Source organism: Rhinichthys klamathensis, unplaced genomic scaffold, assembly GCF_029890125.1.
Source record: "Rhinichthys klamathensis goyatoka isolate OS25496 unplaced genomic scaffold, OSU_Roscu_1.1 h1tg000111l_1, whole genome shotgun sequence".
NCBI lineage: Eukaryota > Metazoa > Chordata > Actinopteri > Cypriniformes > Leuciscidae > Rhinichthys > Rhinichthys klamathensis.
Window position 1 is genome coordinate 9,975,149 of NW_026606649.1, and position 16,053 is coordinate 9,991,201.

Here is a 16,053-nt window from a genome sequence, read left to right on the forward strand (position 1 = left end):
ATAACTCAAGAAGTAAATGAGATATCTTCACCAAACTTAACACACTTGTGTATGAGGACAGTTTGGGGTCACAGTAAAAAAACCGCGTCGATCTAACACTAGGTGGCGCTATAACATTAAAAAAACATAAAAGGGGGTGTGGCCACCTGACCGTTTGTCCGATTGACTTGAAAATTGGTATGCAGTGTCTTGGTCCAAGGTGCCATTTATGTGTAAAAGGATATTGGCGTATCTCAAAAAACATGGCCGCCATCGGCCAATGAAGTTTGAGCACCTGTGAGACGAGGTTAACGGAGGCCAATCGGAACGAAACTCTATGGGCATGTTCGGCTCATGGCCCAAGAGGTCTGTAAGAGTTTTGAAAGAAATCGGCCACTAGTTGGCGCTAACGAGTTTTACGGCTCTGTAATCACGTGGTGTTGCACACATCCCCACAATATGCATATCATTTGATAGATCTCCTCATGTTGAACAACTTTGCCTCTAGAACCATTGCTGTCAATCAAACCGTTCATTAAATATTCACGAATATGTTAAAAACCTACTTTTGCAAACTAGTCCCTGGTTTTTCGCCCGATTGGAACCAGACCAGTCTAGGACAATTCTCTGGACACTCTAGATCAATAATTATCGAAAAAAAGTTGAACTTTGTCCTTTGCTTTGCTATAACAGGGTCATTTATAAAAGGGGTGTGTCAAAACACACTCAAAAGCCTATAAATCATAAATAAAAACTCAGAACTTCACAAAAATTGATGAGCATATGTGTCATACCATGGTGAAGAAGCATGCAAAGTTTCATGGAGATTGGACAATAGGTGGCGCTATAACTGTTGAAAAGCTTTAAAACCATGTATTTCCTATGGTAAATTGCCTTTATTGGCTGTAAATGGTCTTTTCCATCTATGATCGTATAATTTTCATATCTTAATGTTTAAAACCAGTGCAGTACAATTATCTGGACTCTCTAGATCAATAATTATCAGAAAAGGTATAATTACTTAATTTGGATGGCTATAATAGAGTGTAAATCGGATGGCTATGACAGCTATAACAGCTTGGATGGCTATAACAGCCAATAAGTGGTATTTTACTGCCCCCTGCTGTCATTTCATCATACTACTCTCTAATATTTTTATATATAATTGATATTTAGACTTTATTAAATCATTATTTTAACATTTACAATCACATTTTGTCAAAATTCATCTATTGCTCTGTACTCTCTAGAACAATAATTATAGAAAAATGTATAACTTCTTCATTTGTATGACTATAATAGGGTCAATTCAATATGTAACCTTGACCGAAAGCCAATATCTTTTCAATAAATGCTCATAGCTTCTTAAAAAAAAGGTCAAGAACAGCTATAACTGCTTGAAAAAAGGCTAACAGCCAATAAGTGGTATTTTACTGCCCCCTGCTGTTTAAAAAAAGTCATTTTGTCACACTACTCAACTATAAGTAATATTTAGACTTTATAAATTCACTATTTTAACATTTACAATAACATTTAGTCAAAAATCGTCTATTGAAGTGGCAATTGAGTCACATTGGCTCCTGAAGTTCCAAGTGTCTCTATCTACATCAGAATGAGAGTGTGTAGATTAAATTATATGAAAAACATGGCCTATTGTATAAGTAGGCTGTAATAGCACTGTTGTCCACTAGATGGAGCAGCAGCATTAGATATTTTTAATCTTTTTTATCAGCTTTCAGCATTGGCTAACAAACAAATGCTCAAAGCATTTTCTTTATTTAGTTTTATATTATTACATTGCAAAGAAATATGTGAAATGCTCATATACCATTAAAACAGATTTTCACAATACCATATCCCAAAAATGTGTGTGTGTGTGTGTGTGTGTGTGTGTGTGTGTGTGTAAGCATGCATTATGGAGTTAACATGAAAAAAATGGTTTGCTTCAGTGGAGAATACTGGAGAAACAAAGTAGTTGAAAATGAAAGTGAGCCAATAAGTGGTCTTCTACTGCCCTCTGCTGGCCACTCTTCTTATTAATAGTCTTTTTTTGTATATAGACACTATAAAATCACTTATATAACGATTACTATTATAACACATTCATATTTTGTCAGAGTTTATCACTTCAATTGTTCTTATGCTTCATATAATTGCTGTCAACGTGATAAATCATGGTAAATAACGCCAGAAACATGGTAAATCATAGTAAAAAAGGTAAATCATGCTAGAATCCTGGTAAATTATTCTAGAATGTGCTATATCATTGTAAATCATCATATAACATGGTATATCAAGGTAAACTATGGAAAATCATGTTAGATTCATGGTAAATCATACTGGAACATGGTAAATCATGAAAAATCACACTGAAATGTAGTATATCATGGTAAATCATGCTTGCTACATAAAACTTAATGTCTTTTCATGCTTTTGTGCTTAACGGCCTGAAAGGCCTTAACTGCTTGAACGCCGCTAAAATGCTGCTTGCAGCTTTAATTATTATTATTATTATTATTTTCCCCTAAAACGCATCGTGCAGCCCAAACCGTAAGTGCTGGAGCTCTGAAACTTTGCCAGTAGGTAGTACAAAAATCGAGGAGAGGTTATCAAATTATGAGCCCGATTGGCCCATAGGTGGCGCTATAGCGCAAAAAACAAAAAAATGGCACTATTTTCCTTAAATCTCAATAACCCTTTGTCCCAGCCTCAAGTGTCTTATATCATTGGAATCCTTGGCTCAAGCCGAACAAAAAAGGCCTCAAGGATTTCATTTCCGGTATGCAAATTTTTTCGCTATTTCCGGTTTTGTCCAAAACCTACTTTTGCGAACTAGTCCTAGGTTTTTTGCCCGATCAGAACCAAACCAGTGCAGAAATGTTCTCTGGAGTCTGAATATCAATAATTATTGAAAAAAAGTTGAAATTTCGATTCACTGTCACTAAGGGGCGTCAAAACGTTCGCAGGAGGCGGAGCCTATTTTACTAAAATGGCTATAACTCGTGAACGAAATGAGATATTTTTACCAAACTCGGTACAGCTATGTATGAGCTCAATTTGAGGTGACAGTAAAAAAATCGCGACGATCGAACACTAGGTGGCGCTATAACATTAAAAAAACATAAAAGGGGGTGTGGCCACCTGACCGTTAGTCCGATTGACTCGAAATTTGGTATGCAGTGTCTTGGTCCAAGGTACCATGTATGTATAAAAGGATATTGGCGTATCTCAAAAAACATGGCCACCATCGACCAATGAAGTTTAAGCACCTATGAGACAAGGTTAACGAAGGCCAATCGGAACGAAACTCGATGGGCATGTTCATCTCATGGCCCAAGAGGTCTGTAAGAATTTTGAAAGAAATCGGCCACTAGTTGGCGCTAACGAGTTTTACGGCTCTGTAATCACGTGGTGTTGCACACATCCCCCCAAAATGCATATCATTTGATAGATCTCCTCATGGTGAACAACTTTGCCTCTAGAACCATTGCTGTCAATCAAATCGTTCATTAAATATTCACGAATATGTTAAAAACCTACTTTTGCGAACTAGTCCCTGGTTTTTTGCCCGATCGGAACCAGACCAGTGTAGGACAATTCTCTGGACTCTCTAGATCAATAATTATTGAAAAAAAGTTGAAATTTGCAATTTGGTTTATTATAACAGGATCATTTATAAAAAGGGGCGTGTCAAAACACACTCAAAAGCCTATAAATCATAAATACAAACTCAGAACTTCACAAAAATTGATGAGCATATGTGTCATACCATGGTGAGGAAGCATGCAAAGTTTCATGGAGATCGGACCATAGGTGGCGCTATAACTGTTAAAAAGCTTTAAAACCATATATTTCCTATGGTAAATTGCCTGTATTGGCTGTAAATGGTGTTTTCCATCTATTATGTCAGTGGTTAAATGTATGCTAAATAAAATTAATGTCTTAAATGCTTATGTGTTTAACGGCCTTAAAGGCCTTAACTGCTTGAACACCGCTAAATGCTGCTTGCAGCTTTAATTATTATTATTATTATTATTCTTCTGCCGTAAAACGCATCGTGCAGAACAAACCGTAAGGGCTGGAGCTCTGAAACTTTGTCAGATGGTAGTACAAAAATCGAGGAGAGCCTCAGAAAGTATGACCCCGATTGGCCTATAGGTGGCGCTACAGCAATCAATTGCGCGAAACTGCTCATAACTCCTAAACCGTATGTCGTAGACTCAAGTGTCTTATATCATTGGAAAGCTGGAGGCCTGACGTAAAAAACGTATATCTCCGATTTCATTTCCGGTATGCAAATTTTTCCGCCATTTTGAATTTTGTCAAAAACCTACTTTTGCGAACTAGTCCCTGGTTTTTCGCCCGATCAAAACCAGACAAATGCATACATGTTCTCTGGAGTCTGAATATCAATATTCATTGAAAAAAAGTTGAATTTTCGATTCACGGTCGCTAGGGGGAGAAATATGATCGTTGTGGGAGGAGCCTATTTTACTAAAATGGCTATAACTCGAGAAAGAAATGAGATATCTTCACCAAACTTGGAACACATGTGTATGAGTTCAATCTGAGGTCACAGTAAAAAAATCGCGTCGACCTAACACTAGGTGGCGCTATAACACACAAAAAACCTAAATGGGGCTATGACAACCTGACCGTTAGTCCGATTGACTTGAAAATTGGTATGCAGTGTCTTGGTCCAAGGTGCCATGTATGTGTATGAGGAAATTGGCGTAACTAAAAAAACATGGCCGCCATCGGCCAATGAATTTGAGCACCTATTAGACGAGGTTAACGGAGGCCAATCGGAACGAAACTCGATGGGCATGTTCGACTCATGGCCAAAGAGGTCTGTAAGAGTTTTGAAAGAAATTGGCCACTAGTGGGCGCTAACGAGTTTTACGGCTCTGTAATCACGTGGTGTTGCACACATCCCCAAAATATGCATATCATTTGATACATCTCCTCAGGTTGAACAACTTTGCCTCTAGAACCATTGCTGTCAATCAAATCGTTCATTAAATATTCACGAATATGTTAAAAACCTACTTTTGCGAACTAGTCCCTGGATTTTCGCCCGATCGGAACCAGACCAGTCTAGGACAATTCTCTGGACTCTCTAGATCAATAATCATTGAAAAAAAGTTGAACTTTGCCCTTTGGTTTACTGTAACAGGGTCATTTATAAGAAGGGGCGTGTCAAAACACACTCAAAAGCCTATAAATCATAAATAAAAACTCAGAACTTCACAAAAATTGGTGAGCATATGTGACATAACATCATGAACATGCATGAAAAGTTTCATGGAGATCAGACAATAGGTGGCGCTATAACAGTTGAAAAGGTTTAAAACCATGTATTTCCTATGGTAAATTGCCTGTATTGGCTGTAAATGGTCTTTTCCATCTATGATCGTATAATTTTTATATCTTAATGTTTAAAACCAGTGCAGTACAATTATCTGCACTCTCTAGATATATAATTATCAGAAAAGGTTGAACTTCTTCATTTGAATGGCTATAATAGTGTAAATTGGATGGCTGTAACATTTTGGATGGCTATAACAGCCAATAAGTGGTATTTTACTGCCCCCTGCTGTCATTTCATCATACTACTCCCTAATATTGTTATATATAATTGAAATGTAGACTTTATTAAATCATTATTTTAACATTTACAATCACATTTTGTCCAAATTCATCTATTGGAGTATTATGGACTGCATTTATTTATTTATTTTATTTATTACTATTTACAATTGTGTCACAGGAAGGCTAAAATACGAAAGTATAACGTTGGGCCACGCCCCCCAAGTACAAATTCACTCATAACTCGAAAACAGAAAGTCTCTGCACGCTAGGTAAGGTTCTCTCGGGGTTCTTGATCCAAATCTATCGTCGCGGGGCTCGGGAACGCCCCCCGCGACGAATTCTTAGTTAATGTTAACTAATGTAGTTAACATTAACTAAGAATGAACAATACTCCTTCAGCATTTTTTAATCTTTGTTAATGTTAATTTCAACATTTACAAATACTTTATTAAAATCTTGTTAACATTAGTTAATGCACTGTGAACTAACATGAACTAACAATGAACAGCTGGATTTGTATTAACTAATGTTAACAAAGATGAACAAAAACAGTAACAAATGTATTGCTCATGGTTCATGTTGATTAATACATTAACTACTGTTTAATAAATGAACCTTATTGTAAAGTGTTACCGATATTTTTTATCTTTTTTTATCAGCTTTCAGCATTGGCTAACAAACAAACGCTTAAAGCTATTTTTTTATTAGTTTTAATATAGTTTTATATTATTACATCACAAAGAAATATGTTAAATGCATGCTTATACACCATTAAAAGAGATTTTCACAATAACATATCCCGTGTGTGTGTGTGTAAGCACTTGTGTGACCAGCAGAGGGCAGTAGAAGACCACTTATTGGCTCACTTTCATTTTGACACACTTGATTAGGGATTGGAATTGATAAGAATTTAACAATTCCGATTCCATTATCGATATTGCTTATCGATTCGATTCCTTATCGATTCTCTTATCGATTCTCATTGGGTGAGGGAATAAGTACAAATTTGTTTGTTTGTATTAACTTATTGAACTTATAACTTATTTTGTTTGTTAATTATTATTAACTCGCTGACACAGCACAGAGTATTAGGGGTGTGAACCTACAATGGTCTCACGGTTCGGTTCGATTACGATTATCATGTTATCGATTCAGTTCAATTTGATATCTCGATGCATTACATGCACTGCATCCTCAATTTTACTTCAAAAGTGATGTGTGTGTGCATGCGCGTGTTCACCCGTTCGTGAAGTCGCAGTGACAGAAACAGTGACATTCCAGTTTAAGTTGTGTGTGCGCGCGTGCGTCTCATATGAGTATGTGCCTGGAGAGTTTCGCGCATCTCGGGTGTGTAGAGTTTGCATGTATGCGTGAGCGACTTTAGGTGTGTCGTTGTGCATTTCATATGTATTTGTTTGAGCATTCAGCAGTATACATGTATGTTTGACTACTTAGTATACGTGTATATGCAAGTGTTTCATATTTGTGTGCGTGAATGAAGTTTGATTTAAGCCCTAGACGGCACCTCATATATTGTCGTCTTTTCGCGTGAAATATAACCAAACGAGCGCTTCTGCCTCGATGTTATGTTTGATGCGTTCTGAATCAAAATAACGCAGCTCGTGTGTGACGTCATGACACATTTGCAACGAGCGGAACCGATAAGCGGAATCGTTAAGCAGGCATACTAACGGTTCCAGGGAATTGGTTAACTGGGCACCGGTTCTGAAGAAGAAACATGGTGAAACATGGTAAATCATTGTAAACAATACTATTACATGGTGTATCATGGCAAATCATGCTATAATCCTGCGGTAAATCATTCTAGAATGTGGTATATCATGGTAAATCATCCTATAACATGGTAAATCATGCTAGAATCATATTAAATCATACTAGAATATGTTCAATTGTGGTAAATCATGAACTTTTGCATTTTTCGTATGGCTATAACAGAGCCATTTAGAAAAGTCATTTAGATAGTGTTAGCTCCTCTAACACTATCTAAGTTCTGAGTTTCAGATTTTTTCACTTTCTCCTTCCCGAGATATAAGTAAAAAAAAAAAAGCGAATTTCCCGTCATTCATTTCAACCGTTTATGTAGGCTGTAAAACCGCTGTTGTCCACTAGAGGGAGCAACAGCATTAGACATTTTTAATCTTTTTAACCAGTTTTCAGCAATGGCTAACAAACAAATGCTTAAAGATATTTATTATGTTGGAAATAATATTTATAATAAATAATATAATATTAAATAATGATTTATTAGAAAGTTTAATATTTTTACATCACAAATAAATATCTGAAATGCTTAAGGACCACAAAAAGAGATTTTCACAATATCATAACCCAAAATTGTGTGTGTGTGTGTGTGTGTGTAAGCATGCACAATGGAATTCACATTGAAAGACTGGTTTGCTTTAGTGCACAATACTGATTAAACCAAGCAGTTCAAAATAAAAGTGGTACTATAGCAATAAGTGGTCTTCTACTACCCTCTGCTGGACATTATAATTATTAATAGTCTTTTCACATGTGCTTTTGCATTCATATATTTAGACACTAAAAAATAACCTTATGTGACAATTACTATAATAACACAATCATATTTTGTCTTTCAATTCACTTTACTGTTCTGAAGCTTCACATAATTGCTAGCAACGTGGTAAATCATGGTAAATCACGATAGAAACATGGTAAATCACAGTAAATAATATTATTACATGGTGTATCATGGTAAATCATGCTAGCAATGTGATTAATCATGGTAAAGCATGTTACAATCCTGGTAAATCATCCTATAACATGGTAAATCAAGGTAAACTAAGACAAATCAAGGTAAACTACGATAAAGCATGCTAGAATCATATTACATCATAGGCTACTAGAATGTGTTCAATTGTGGTAAATCATGCAAGAACAGGGTAAACCATGGTGAATCATACTAGAACTCGGTATATCATAGTAAACTATGGTAAATCATACTGTAACATAGTAAATCATTAACAATCACACTGAAATGTTGTATATCATGGCAAATCATGCTAAAACATGGTCTATTCCATCTATGATGTCAGTGGTTAAATGCTTGCTACATAAACCTTAATGTCTTTTGATGCTTTTGAGCTTAACTGTCTTAACTGTCTTAACTGTCTTAAATGCTTGAACACCGCTAAATGCTGCTAGCAGCTTTAATTTTTCTTGTTTCTGTTTCGTTTGAGCAAAGTTCTTGACCTTTTCGATATTATGCACAATTTTAAATCGTACAACAATAAAGGCATAATTTTGACACGAACGGTTTAAAAAGCCTATTTGTAAACTAAATTGAATGACCAAAAGCATTATTTTGATGTGTACGAAATTTAATGCACGACCCTGCTGTTGGATGGTTTCCTAATTTGTACAAAAATGTTTAAAATTTTTGTCATAGTGATAACATTTGTATCCTTCCCACAGTATGGCAGGAAGAATGTTTTTATAGCATCTCATTGCATTTTCAGATTTTTTGCAAATAATAAATGATTTAATATTAATAATGAAAATATTAATATGAGAAACAATATATAAAGTTATATATATATTTTTTATATTTTAGTGTATTGCTAGAAAATGACAAAATCGTAACAGCGTTGCAAATATCGCAGACCTCATATAATGAAAATAAAACAGCTTAAATATTAATTCTACCCTCCTGGGGTTGACTTCATTTTAAGGTTAAGCACCTGACTATTTGTGGAAAAAGTTTCAAGCCTTTTTTTCTCAGTATTATTTTAGTATTATGTATATACTATTATAGTGTTTATTAATATTTTGAATTAGCTTTTATTTGTACATTTTAATTTGAGTGATTTCATTTTAGTAATTTTGTGCTTTTGTCATGTTTTGTTTTAGTGCTTAAATTGCCCCTATTATGCTGTTTTCAAAGGTTATTAATTTGTCTCCTACAACAGTTTACATGTATCCAATGTCAAACAACACAGTGCAGAGTCACCTCTTTTCTTAAAGTGTATGAACCAGTTTGATAAAGGATCCTTTCTGAAAGCTTACTCTGCTCTGATTGGTTAGATGGCCCAGGCCCAGTGTGTTTGTGATTGGTCTACCGCTTACAAAGTGTGTCAGAAATGAAACCGCCATTACCATATCTGAATTTCAGCTCTGGATGCTTCCTTAGCACTTTATACACAGTGACTAGAACAGGCGTTGGTTTTACTGAATCAATTCGGAGCCAGAGTCCTCATCCTTTTGGAAGTGCATGGAAAGTGGATTTGCTTTCGCAGCGCAGAAATGTCGACGAAGTAAACACGAAGCAAACTCTTCCAGGCCTCCACTACAACTACAGTGTTTGAGTGCGGGTCAAGTAGTTTTTCATGTAATAGTTATATTGTTTTATCTCAGCTTTATTTCAATGAATGAAAATGTTTTTAATAGTTTTAGTTTTAGTTAACAATAACACCACTGGTTTTAGTAACATACTTTTAGAAAGTGTTAATAATGGTTGGTTGGTTGTGGTTTTTCTTGTTTTTCAGTTCGGCACTAGCAGCAGTGCGTCCTGGAGGAGTGGTTGTCTACTCCACTTGCACCATGTCACGAGCCGAGAACCAATCAGTTGTGGAGGCGGTCCTTGCGTCTTATCCAGGGGTGGAGCTTCTGGACCTGGAGCAACAGTTAATTGACTCTCTATCTGATCATTTCTACTTTGCCCACCTCCATCCTTCAGTGGGACAGTTAGTGATCCCGCTAAAGGGTAAAACTTGGGGACCTATGTATGTTTCTCGATTACGGAGAATATATTAAAAACGTACATAGGGCCATGGTGCAGCATGCAGTTGTACTTTTAACACATCAGAGCTGGGGTGTTCGCATGGGTTTGAGTCATGACTGTCCTAGCCCTCTTCACTAAACAAACAATACTTCACTTCAAAATACAATAAAAACTAATAATGTGAAGTATTATTACAATTTAAAGTAACTTTTCTATTTTATTATATTTGAAAGTAATTTATATCTGTGATGGAAGCTGAATTTTCAGCATCATTATTCCAGTCTTCACATGATCCTTCAGAAATCATTCTAATTTCCTATCAACGTTGGAAACAGTTGTGTGCTGCTTAATTTGGAAGCCATTATACATTGTCTTTCAGGATTTCAGGATAGAAAGTTCAAAATAACTGCATTTATTAGAAATAGAAATTGTTTGTGTCAATGTAAAAGTCTTTACTGATACGTTTGATCAATTTAATGCATCCTTGCGGAATTAAAGTATTAATTTATTTCCAAAAGAAACGTATTTTTGCAAGGTCATGTATATCTGATTGAAATTACATCTGAACTTTGATTTTTTCCATGCCACGGCAAAGGCACGGGTTAGGCAGAAATGTTAATCGCTGGCGACCCTCCAGCTGAAGCACCACTTAAGATGATCTCTCGCAAGTGAAGGCTGTTTTGAAATCTCAGAACGCAACACTTGAACAAGGTTTTGAGTAATGAATGCGGGCTCAGGTCTCTTCTCTTTTGCATAAGTGTTTTTAAACGTCTCAGCTGAACTGCTTGAGGAGGTTTCGCTGTTGTCAGCCTTTGAGCTCAATGACAAATTGTGTCTAATAAAACATAAAGTTTTCCTGAATCATGGAAGAGCACACCTTGAATGTTTACCATTAATATGATATATGAAAATGAGATCGCATGCACCTCGGCTCTTAGACAAGGTGTATACATTTAAGGAACAGTCTATAAGTGCTATAATAGCAGCATTGTAGCTTTATTTTTATGAAAAAACTTCAGCAGAGTACACAGGGTTATACATTAACAACATTATCCTATCCACTGCTTGTTGCTATTTCAGCTATACATAAACTGCACCTTAGATGGTTTATTTAACTATAACTGCATTTGAATATACAAGTATTCACTCCCCCAAAGATTAAACCTGGTTGGATCACCTCTGGCAGGATTACGGTTGTCAGCCTCCATAGCCTCCAAGTCGGTATTGCACGTCTTGATAATGGAATTTTTGCTCATTCTTTCGGAGCAATATTGCTCAAGCTCTGTTGCAGTATGTTTTAGGTCATTGCCCTGTTGGAAGATGAATCGTCTTCCAAAATTTCAGCGCTTTTGTGGATTGCTGCACGCTGTCCTCAGGGATTCTACTGTACGTGCCTCCATCCATTTTTACTTCTAACTTTATGAGTTTTCTAATCCTTGCCGCAGAGAAGCCAACCCAAAACTTGATGCTGCAACCAACATGATTCACTCTAAGGATTGTGTTCTTTGTGTGATGTACTACTAGGGTTTTGCCTAAAAGCGTGGAGGTCCAAAAATTCAGTTCATATGATTATTTCATGTTTCTGTCAAGCCCATTACATGCTATCACATGTTGAGCCTGTAATATTTGTCTTGCCACGCTCACTTGTAAGATATGAATTGTGCTGTTTTTGTATGCATTATACAATAAATAAGTTAAATAACCATTTTAATATGTATTGTTAATTCTATAATTATTACTTCTATTATTATGTCCCACAATTAGAGCTTTGCTTACAGCACACCAAACTATTTCCTTTAATACAGTTTTTTTAAGGTAATATAATATTCATAAACTATGTGAAGAAAATAGAGAAATCAAGTTAAATATCATTGAATGGAAAGTTTCTATTGTGCGTAATCAAATTGTGCCTTATTTCAGTTATTTTATTCCAAAAATATTAAAAAGGTAAATTATTTTAAACATGATATATAATTTGAGATGTGGTGGAAATGACACTGCGGTGGGAATTTTCACGACGTTCATAAATTCGGTAACACTTTATAATAACTGCACGCTATTAATCATTAGTTAAGAATTAGTTAACAGTTAATTCATCATTTATAAAGCATCAATAGACATTAATAATCAGCTTATATATACAGATATAAATGCTTTATTCTTGATTTATAAGCATATCTATAATATGTTTATTAATTGTATTTTCATACTTTATTAATTATCATTTCTAAATGAAGTATTGCATTATTTACAACCGATTATTTAGGAGTTGTCAGTGGTTCATACGATCACTTAGAATGTGTAGGTAAATGATAAATAAACTATTTAAATGTACATTGAGTCACAGGGTTATGTAGTAAAAAACTTGATTATTGAATTGTGTTAATTGAGTTGTGTAATCTTATGGTTACATACATCACAGTTTTGTATCATATCAATTATTAACTGTCTTGGGGCTGAGTTTTTCTCCTCCAAAACTTTTATATATATATATATAACCTGTGAAACCCTTAAAAGTGTGAGTGAAATATCATTGCACTTCAAAAAACTGGTACTTTCAGTTACACTCAAATTATCCATCCATAGTGTAGATAAGTTACATAAAGGTACAATTTAATTTCTGTTCTGAGGTACATTAACTGGTGCTAACTTCACAGATTTCTCACAATGTTGCTATTTTATGTACAATAAAACAAACTGGAATGTTTTTTTAGAGCAGCTCTGCTTGCATATGGAAGGAGAAAAAAATATCTCAGTGTGAGTTTGTGCCGGGATGGCAGGTGTCTTCGCCCTTCCATTTTCTGCATTGGGCTCCACTTGCCCTTTCAAATCAGTGAGCGGCTCATTCGCGCAGGAAATGAATTATTGCCTCTCAGAGGGAGAGAGGAAAAGAGGAGAGAGCGAGGAACGATAGACTGGAAACGTTAAAGCATACTCAGTAAAGATCGCGCAGAGTCCATTGCCGGTCTGAGAAATGGGCCCTGGTTGTGTAAAGACTTTAAAATAGCCACTGACATTTACACTAGCTCCCCATGTCTGCTGTTTTAATAATGCCACTGTGAGAAGGACAGAAAAAACTCACACACCTGTGACGAGTTGAGAAATTCTCCACTGTTCATTACGATTTTTATGGAGGAAACTGAATGCATGAAAGTTCAGGTTCAACCAAATTGGTCTCGCCTTCAAACGAATGGTGAGGTTTTGTGAAGATCTGGAATATTCTGACCAATGAGGGCAAAGTTCGCTCACATGATTTTTATTGTCGAACTTTTGAAATGTTTCCTTAATAAAACAAACAGAAGCAAGGAGAAAAAGCAAACAAACTACATGTCTGAAAACACCCTGATATAGGCTAAGTAACTTTGCAGCTGCATATCTCATTTGAGTAGACTGTTAGTAGCAGCTTTAGCAGATGTTAAGCAGTACACACTCACAGTTTACTCTTACTCTAAAGAGAGTTAGTTGTGACATGTGGGTGCAAACTTGCTTTTAGATAGTAGAATGTCTAAAGTGGATGACATGGTGGATTATCGAAATATCGTGTTACCTTTAATTTTAGGTAACAGTAACAACACTGCGCCCAAATAACTACTTGTTCATTTCGGTTTTGTACAAACTACACAGGTTTAATGATGATTTTCTTGTCACTACCTGAATCTTTGTGGCATGAATTCAGTTGTAAAATGCAGTCGTCACCCCTGTGAATAACGGAACTGGATTAAGCACAGTGTGTACGTGGCTCTTTTGTTTCACTTCAGTTCATGTGTAGCTGAACCGTCTCATCTATGTCCTCATGTGGGTGGCAGAGCGCTGACGACCCATACTGATATCTGATTTAATCTGGTGTTGCCCTTTGCTCTCTCTCTCTCTCTCTCTCTCTCTCTCTCTCTCTCTCTCTCTCTCTCTCTCTCTCTCTCTCTCTCTCTCTCTCTCTCTCTCTCTCTCTCTCTCTCTCTCTCTCTGTGTCTGTTTGATGTTCAGATTGCTTTCCTGGCCTGCACAGCAGATACCAAGCCAACTCTGCGGGTTGCTACACAGTCCCCAGTGTTAATGGGGGTCTGTTTATGACTGGCCTGGCTCTGCTTATAGAGGAAATATGCTCACAGCTTCAACAACAGTGTGTATGCCCATGCTCACCGAGGCATAGCTTATATTTGAGATGTTTTTGCCTCATTTTATTGTAGTTATAATGGACGGTTGTTATTTTGCAAACAATGTCACATTATGAGGCCTTGAGTTTCTTTTTCACTCTGATCTCTTATGTATAGGTAGGCTATTTGTAAGTAACCATCCATCCATCCATCCATCCCTCTGTCTATCCATCCATCTATTCATCCATCCAGGGAGAGAGAGAGCTTCTGAGGAATTTGAATACGATGCGGAAATATAATGGATTTATGCGTATGGTCATTTTATGGTGCGTTTGTCATATTTTTAGCTGTCCCACAGCAGTTTAAAATAAAGATGAAATGATTGAATAATGTTATTATTGTTGTTGTTTATGAACTAATTAAATTGTTTTACAGTTTAGGCTTGAATAAAGTTATAAAATCCTTAAAAAATTATTTTAATATGGCACCAGAAATCACACAGAAAATAATGAAACTCATGTCAAACGGTGTAAATATGCTAAATAAATGTGATAACATTTTACACATTTAATTAATCATATCGATTGAATGCAACAAATGTAATATTTCATGAACCTAAAAGTCATAAACCTTTGCATGTCTCCAAAGTTGTTCATATAAAAAAAATACATACAATTTACGTCAATAATACATTAACAGCGTATGTTTCAGTGACTATGCAAATGTATGAAAATATTTACACTTTGTGTATGAATACTTATACAATTACTAAGATAACATTTTTCACTGACAATGAAACCAATAGTCACAAACATTCCTAGTCGATAGATCTAAATACATGACTCTTTTAGTATCATAATCTGATATCAAAACAGCACAGGATATGATGGAGCAGCTTCTATGATAACAGACAGAGTGCACAAGTGAAACAGCTGTAATGAGTCAACTTCATCTCGCCTGTTAATTACTTCATACACATTCTGCACTGTTGCTTATGGGACTAATTATGAGGTAAACAGGCAACGATTTCAAAGTGTCTCCTCCAGAACGTTGAAATGTCAAATGGGAGTGTATTCACAGGTAATGGTACACAGAGAGACAGAAGTTTTTCTCTGCAGTGTTGGTTTGCTTTATGTTTGAAGAGCATGTCACATTATCCTTAAAGGGTTAGTTCACCCAAAAATGAAAATTCTGTCAGTAATTACTCACCCTCATGTTGTTCCAACCCCGTAAGACTTTCGTTCATCTTCGCAACACAAATCAAGATATTTATGATTAAATCTGAGAGCTGGCTCACTCCTTCATAGGCTTCTATGTAATTTCATTCTGCCGGGCCGGCCCAGAAAAGTTAGTAAAAACATCGTTAAAATAGTCCAAGTGACTACAGTGGCTCAACCGTAAGTTTATCAAGCGACGAGAATACTTTTTGTGCTCAAAGAAAAACTAAAACACCGACTTTTTTCAACCATTCATTTTCTTCTGTGTGGGGCTCTGAGTGCGTTCACGAGAGCGCCACCCGAGAACTGAGAACTTTTTTTTTTTAAATAAGTAGTGAAGCAGTTTAGTTACAATATTATAATTTTTCTAGGAAATAAGATTATGCCGGACTAGTATATGTTCTTTTCAGCT

General features: G+C 35.9%; 1 protein-coding gene across 1 annotated transcript in view; it reads left to right on the plus strand.

The window, feature by feature from the left end:
* nsun3 (NOP2/Sun RNA methyltransferase 3) overlaps positions 1-10,477 on the plus strand; it is a 48,188-nt gene extending 37,711 nt beyond the window's left edge. Inside the window, exon 6 of the mRNA XM_056254433.1 lies at positions 10,098-10,477. Within this exon, the coding sequence (XP_056110408.1) occupies positions 10,098-10,365 (268 nt within the window). The 3' untranslated portion in view covers positions 10,366-10,477. The remainder of the gene's footprint in view (positions 1-10,097) is intronic.
* The last annotated feature ends 5,576 nt before the right edge of the window (positions 10,478-16,053 follow it).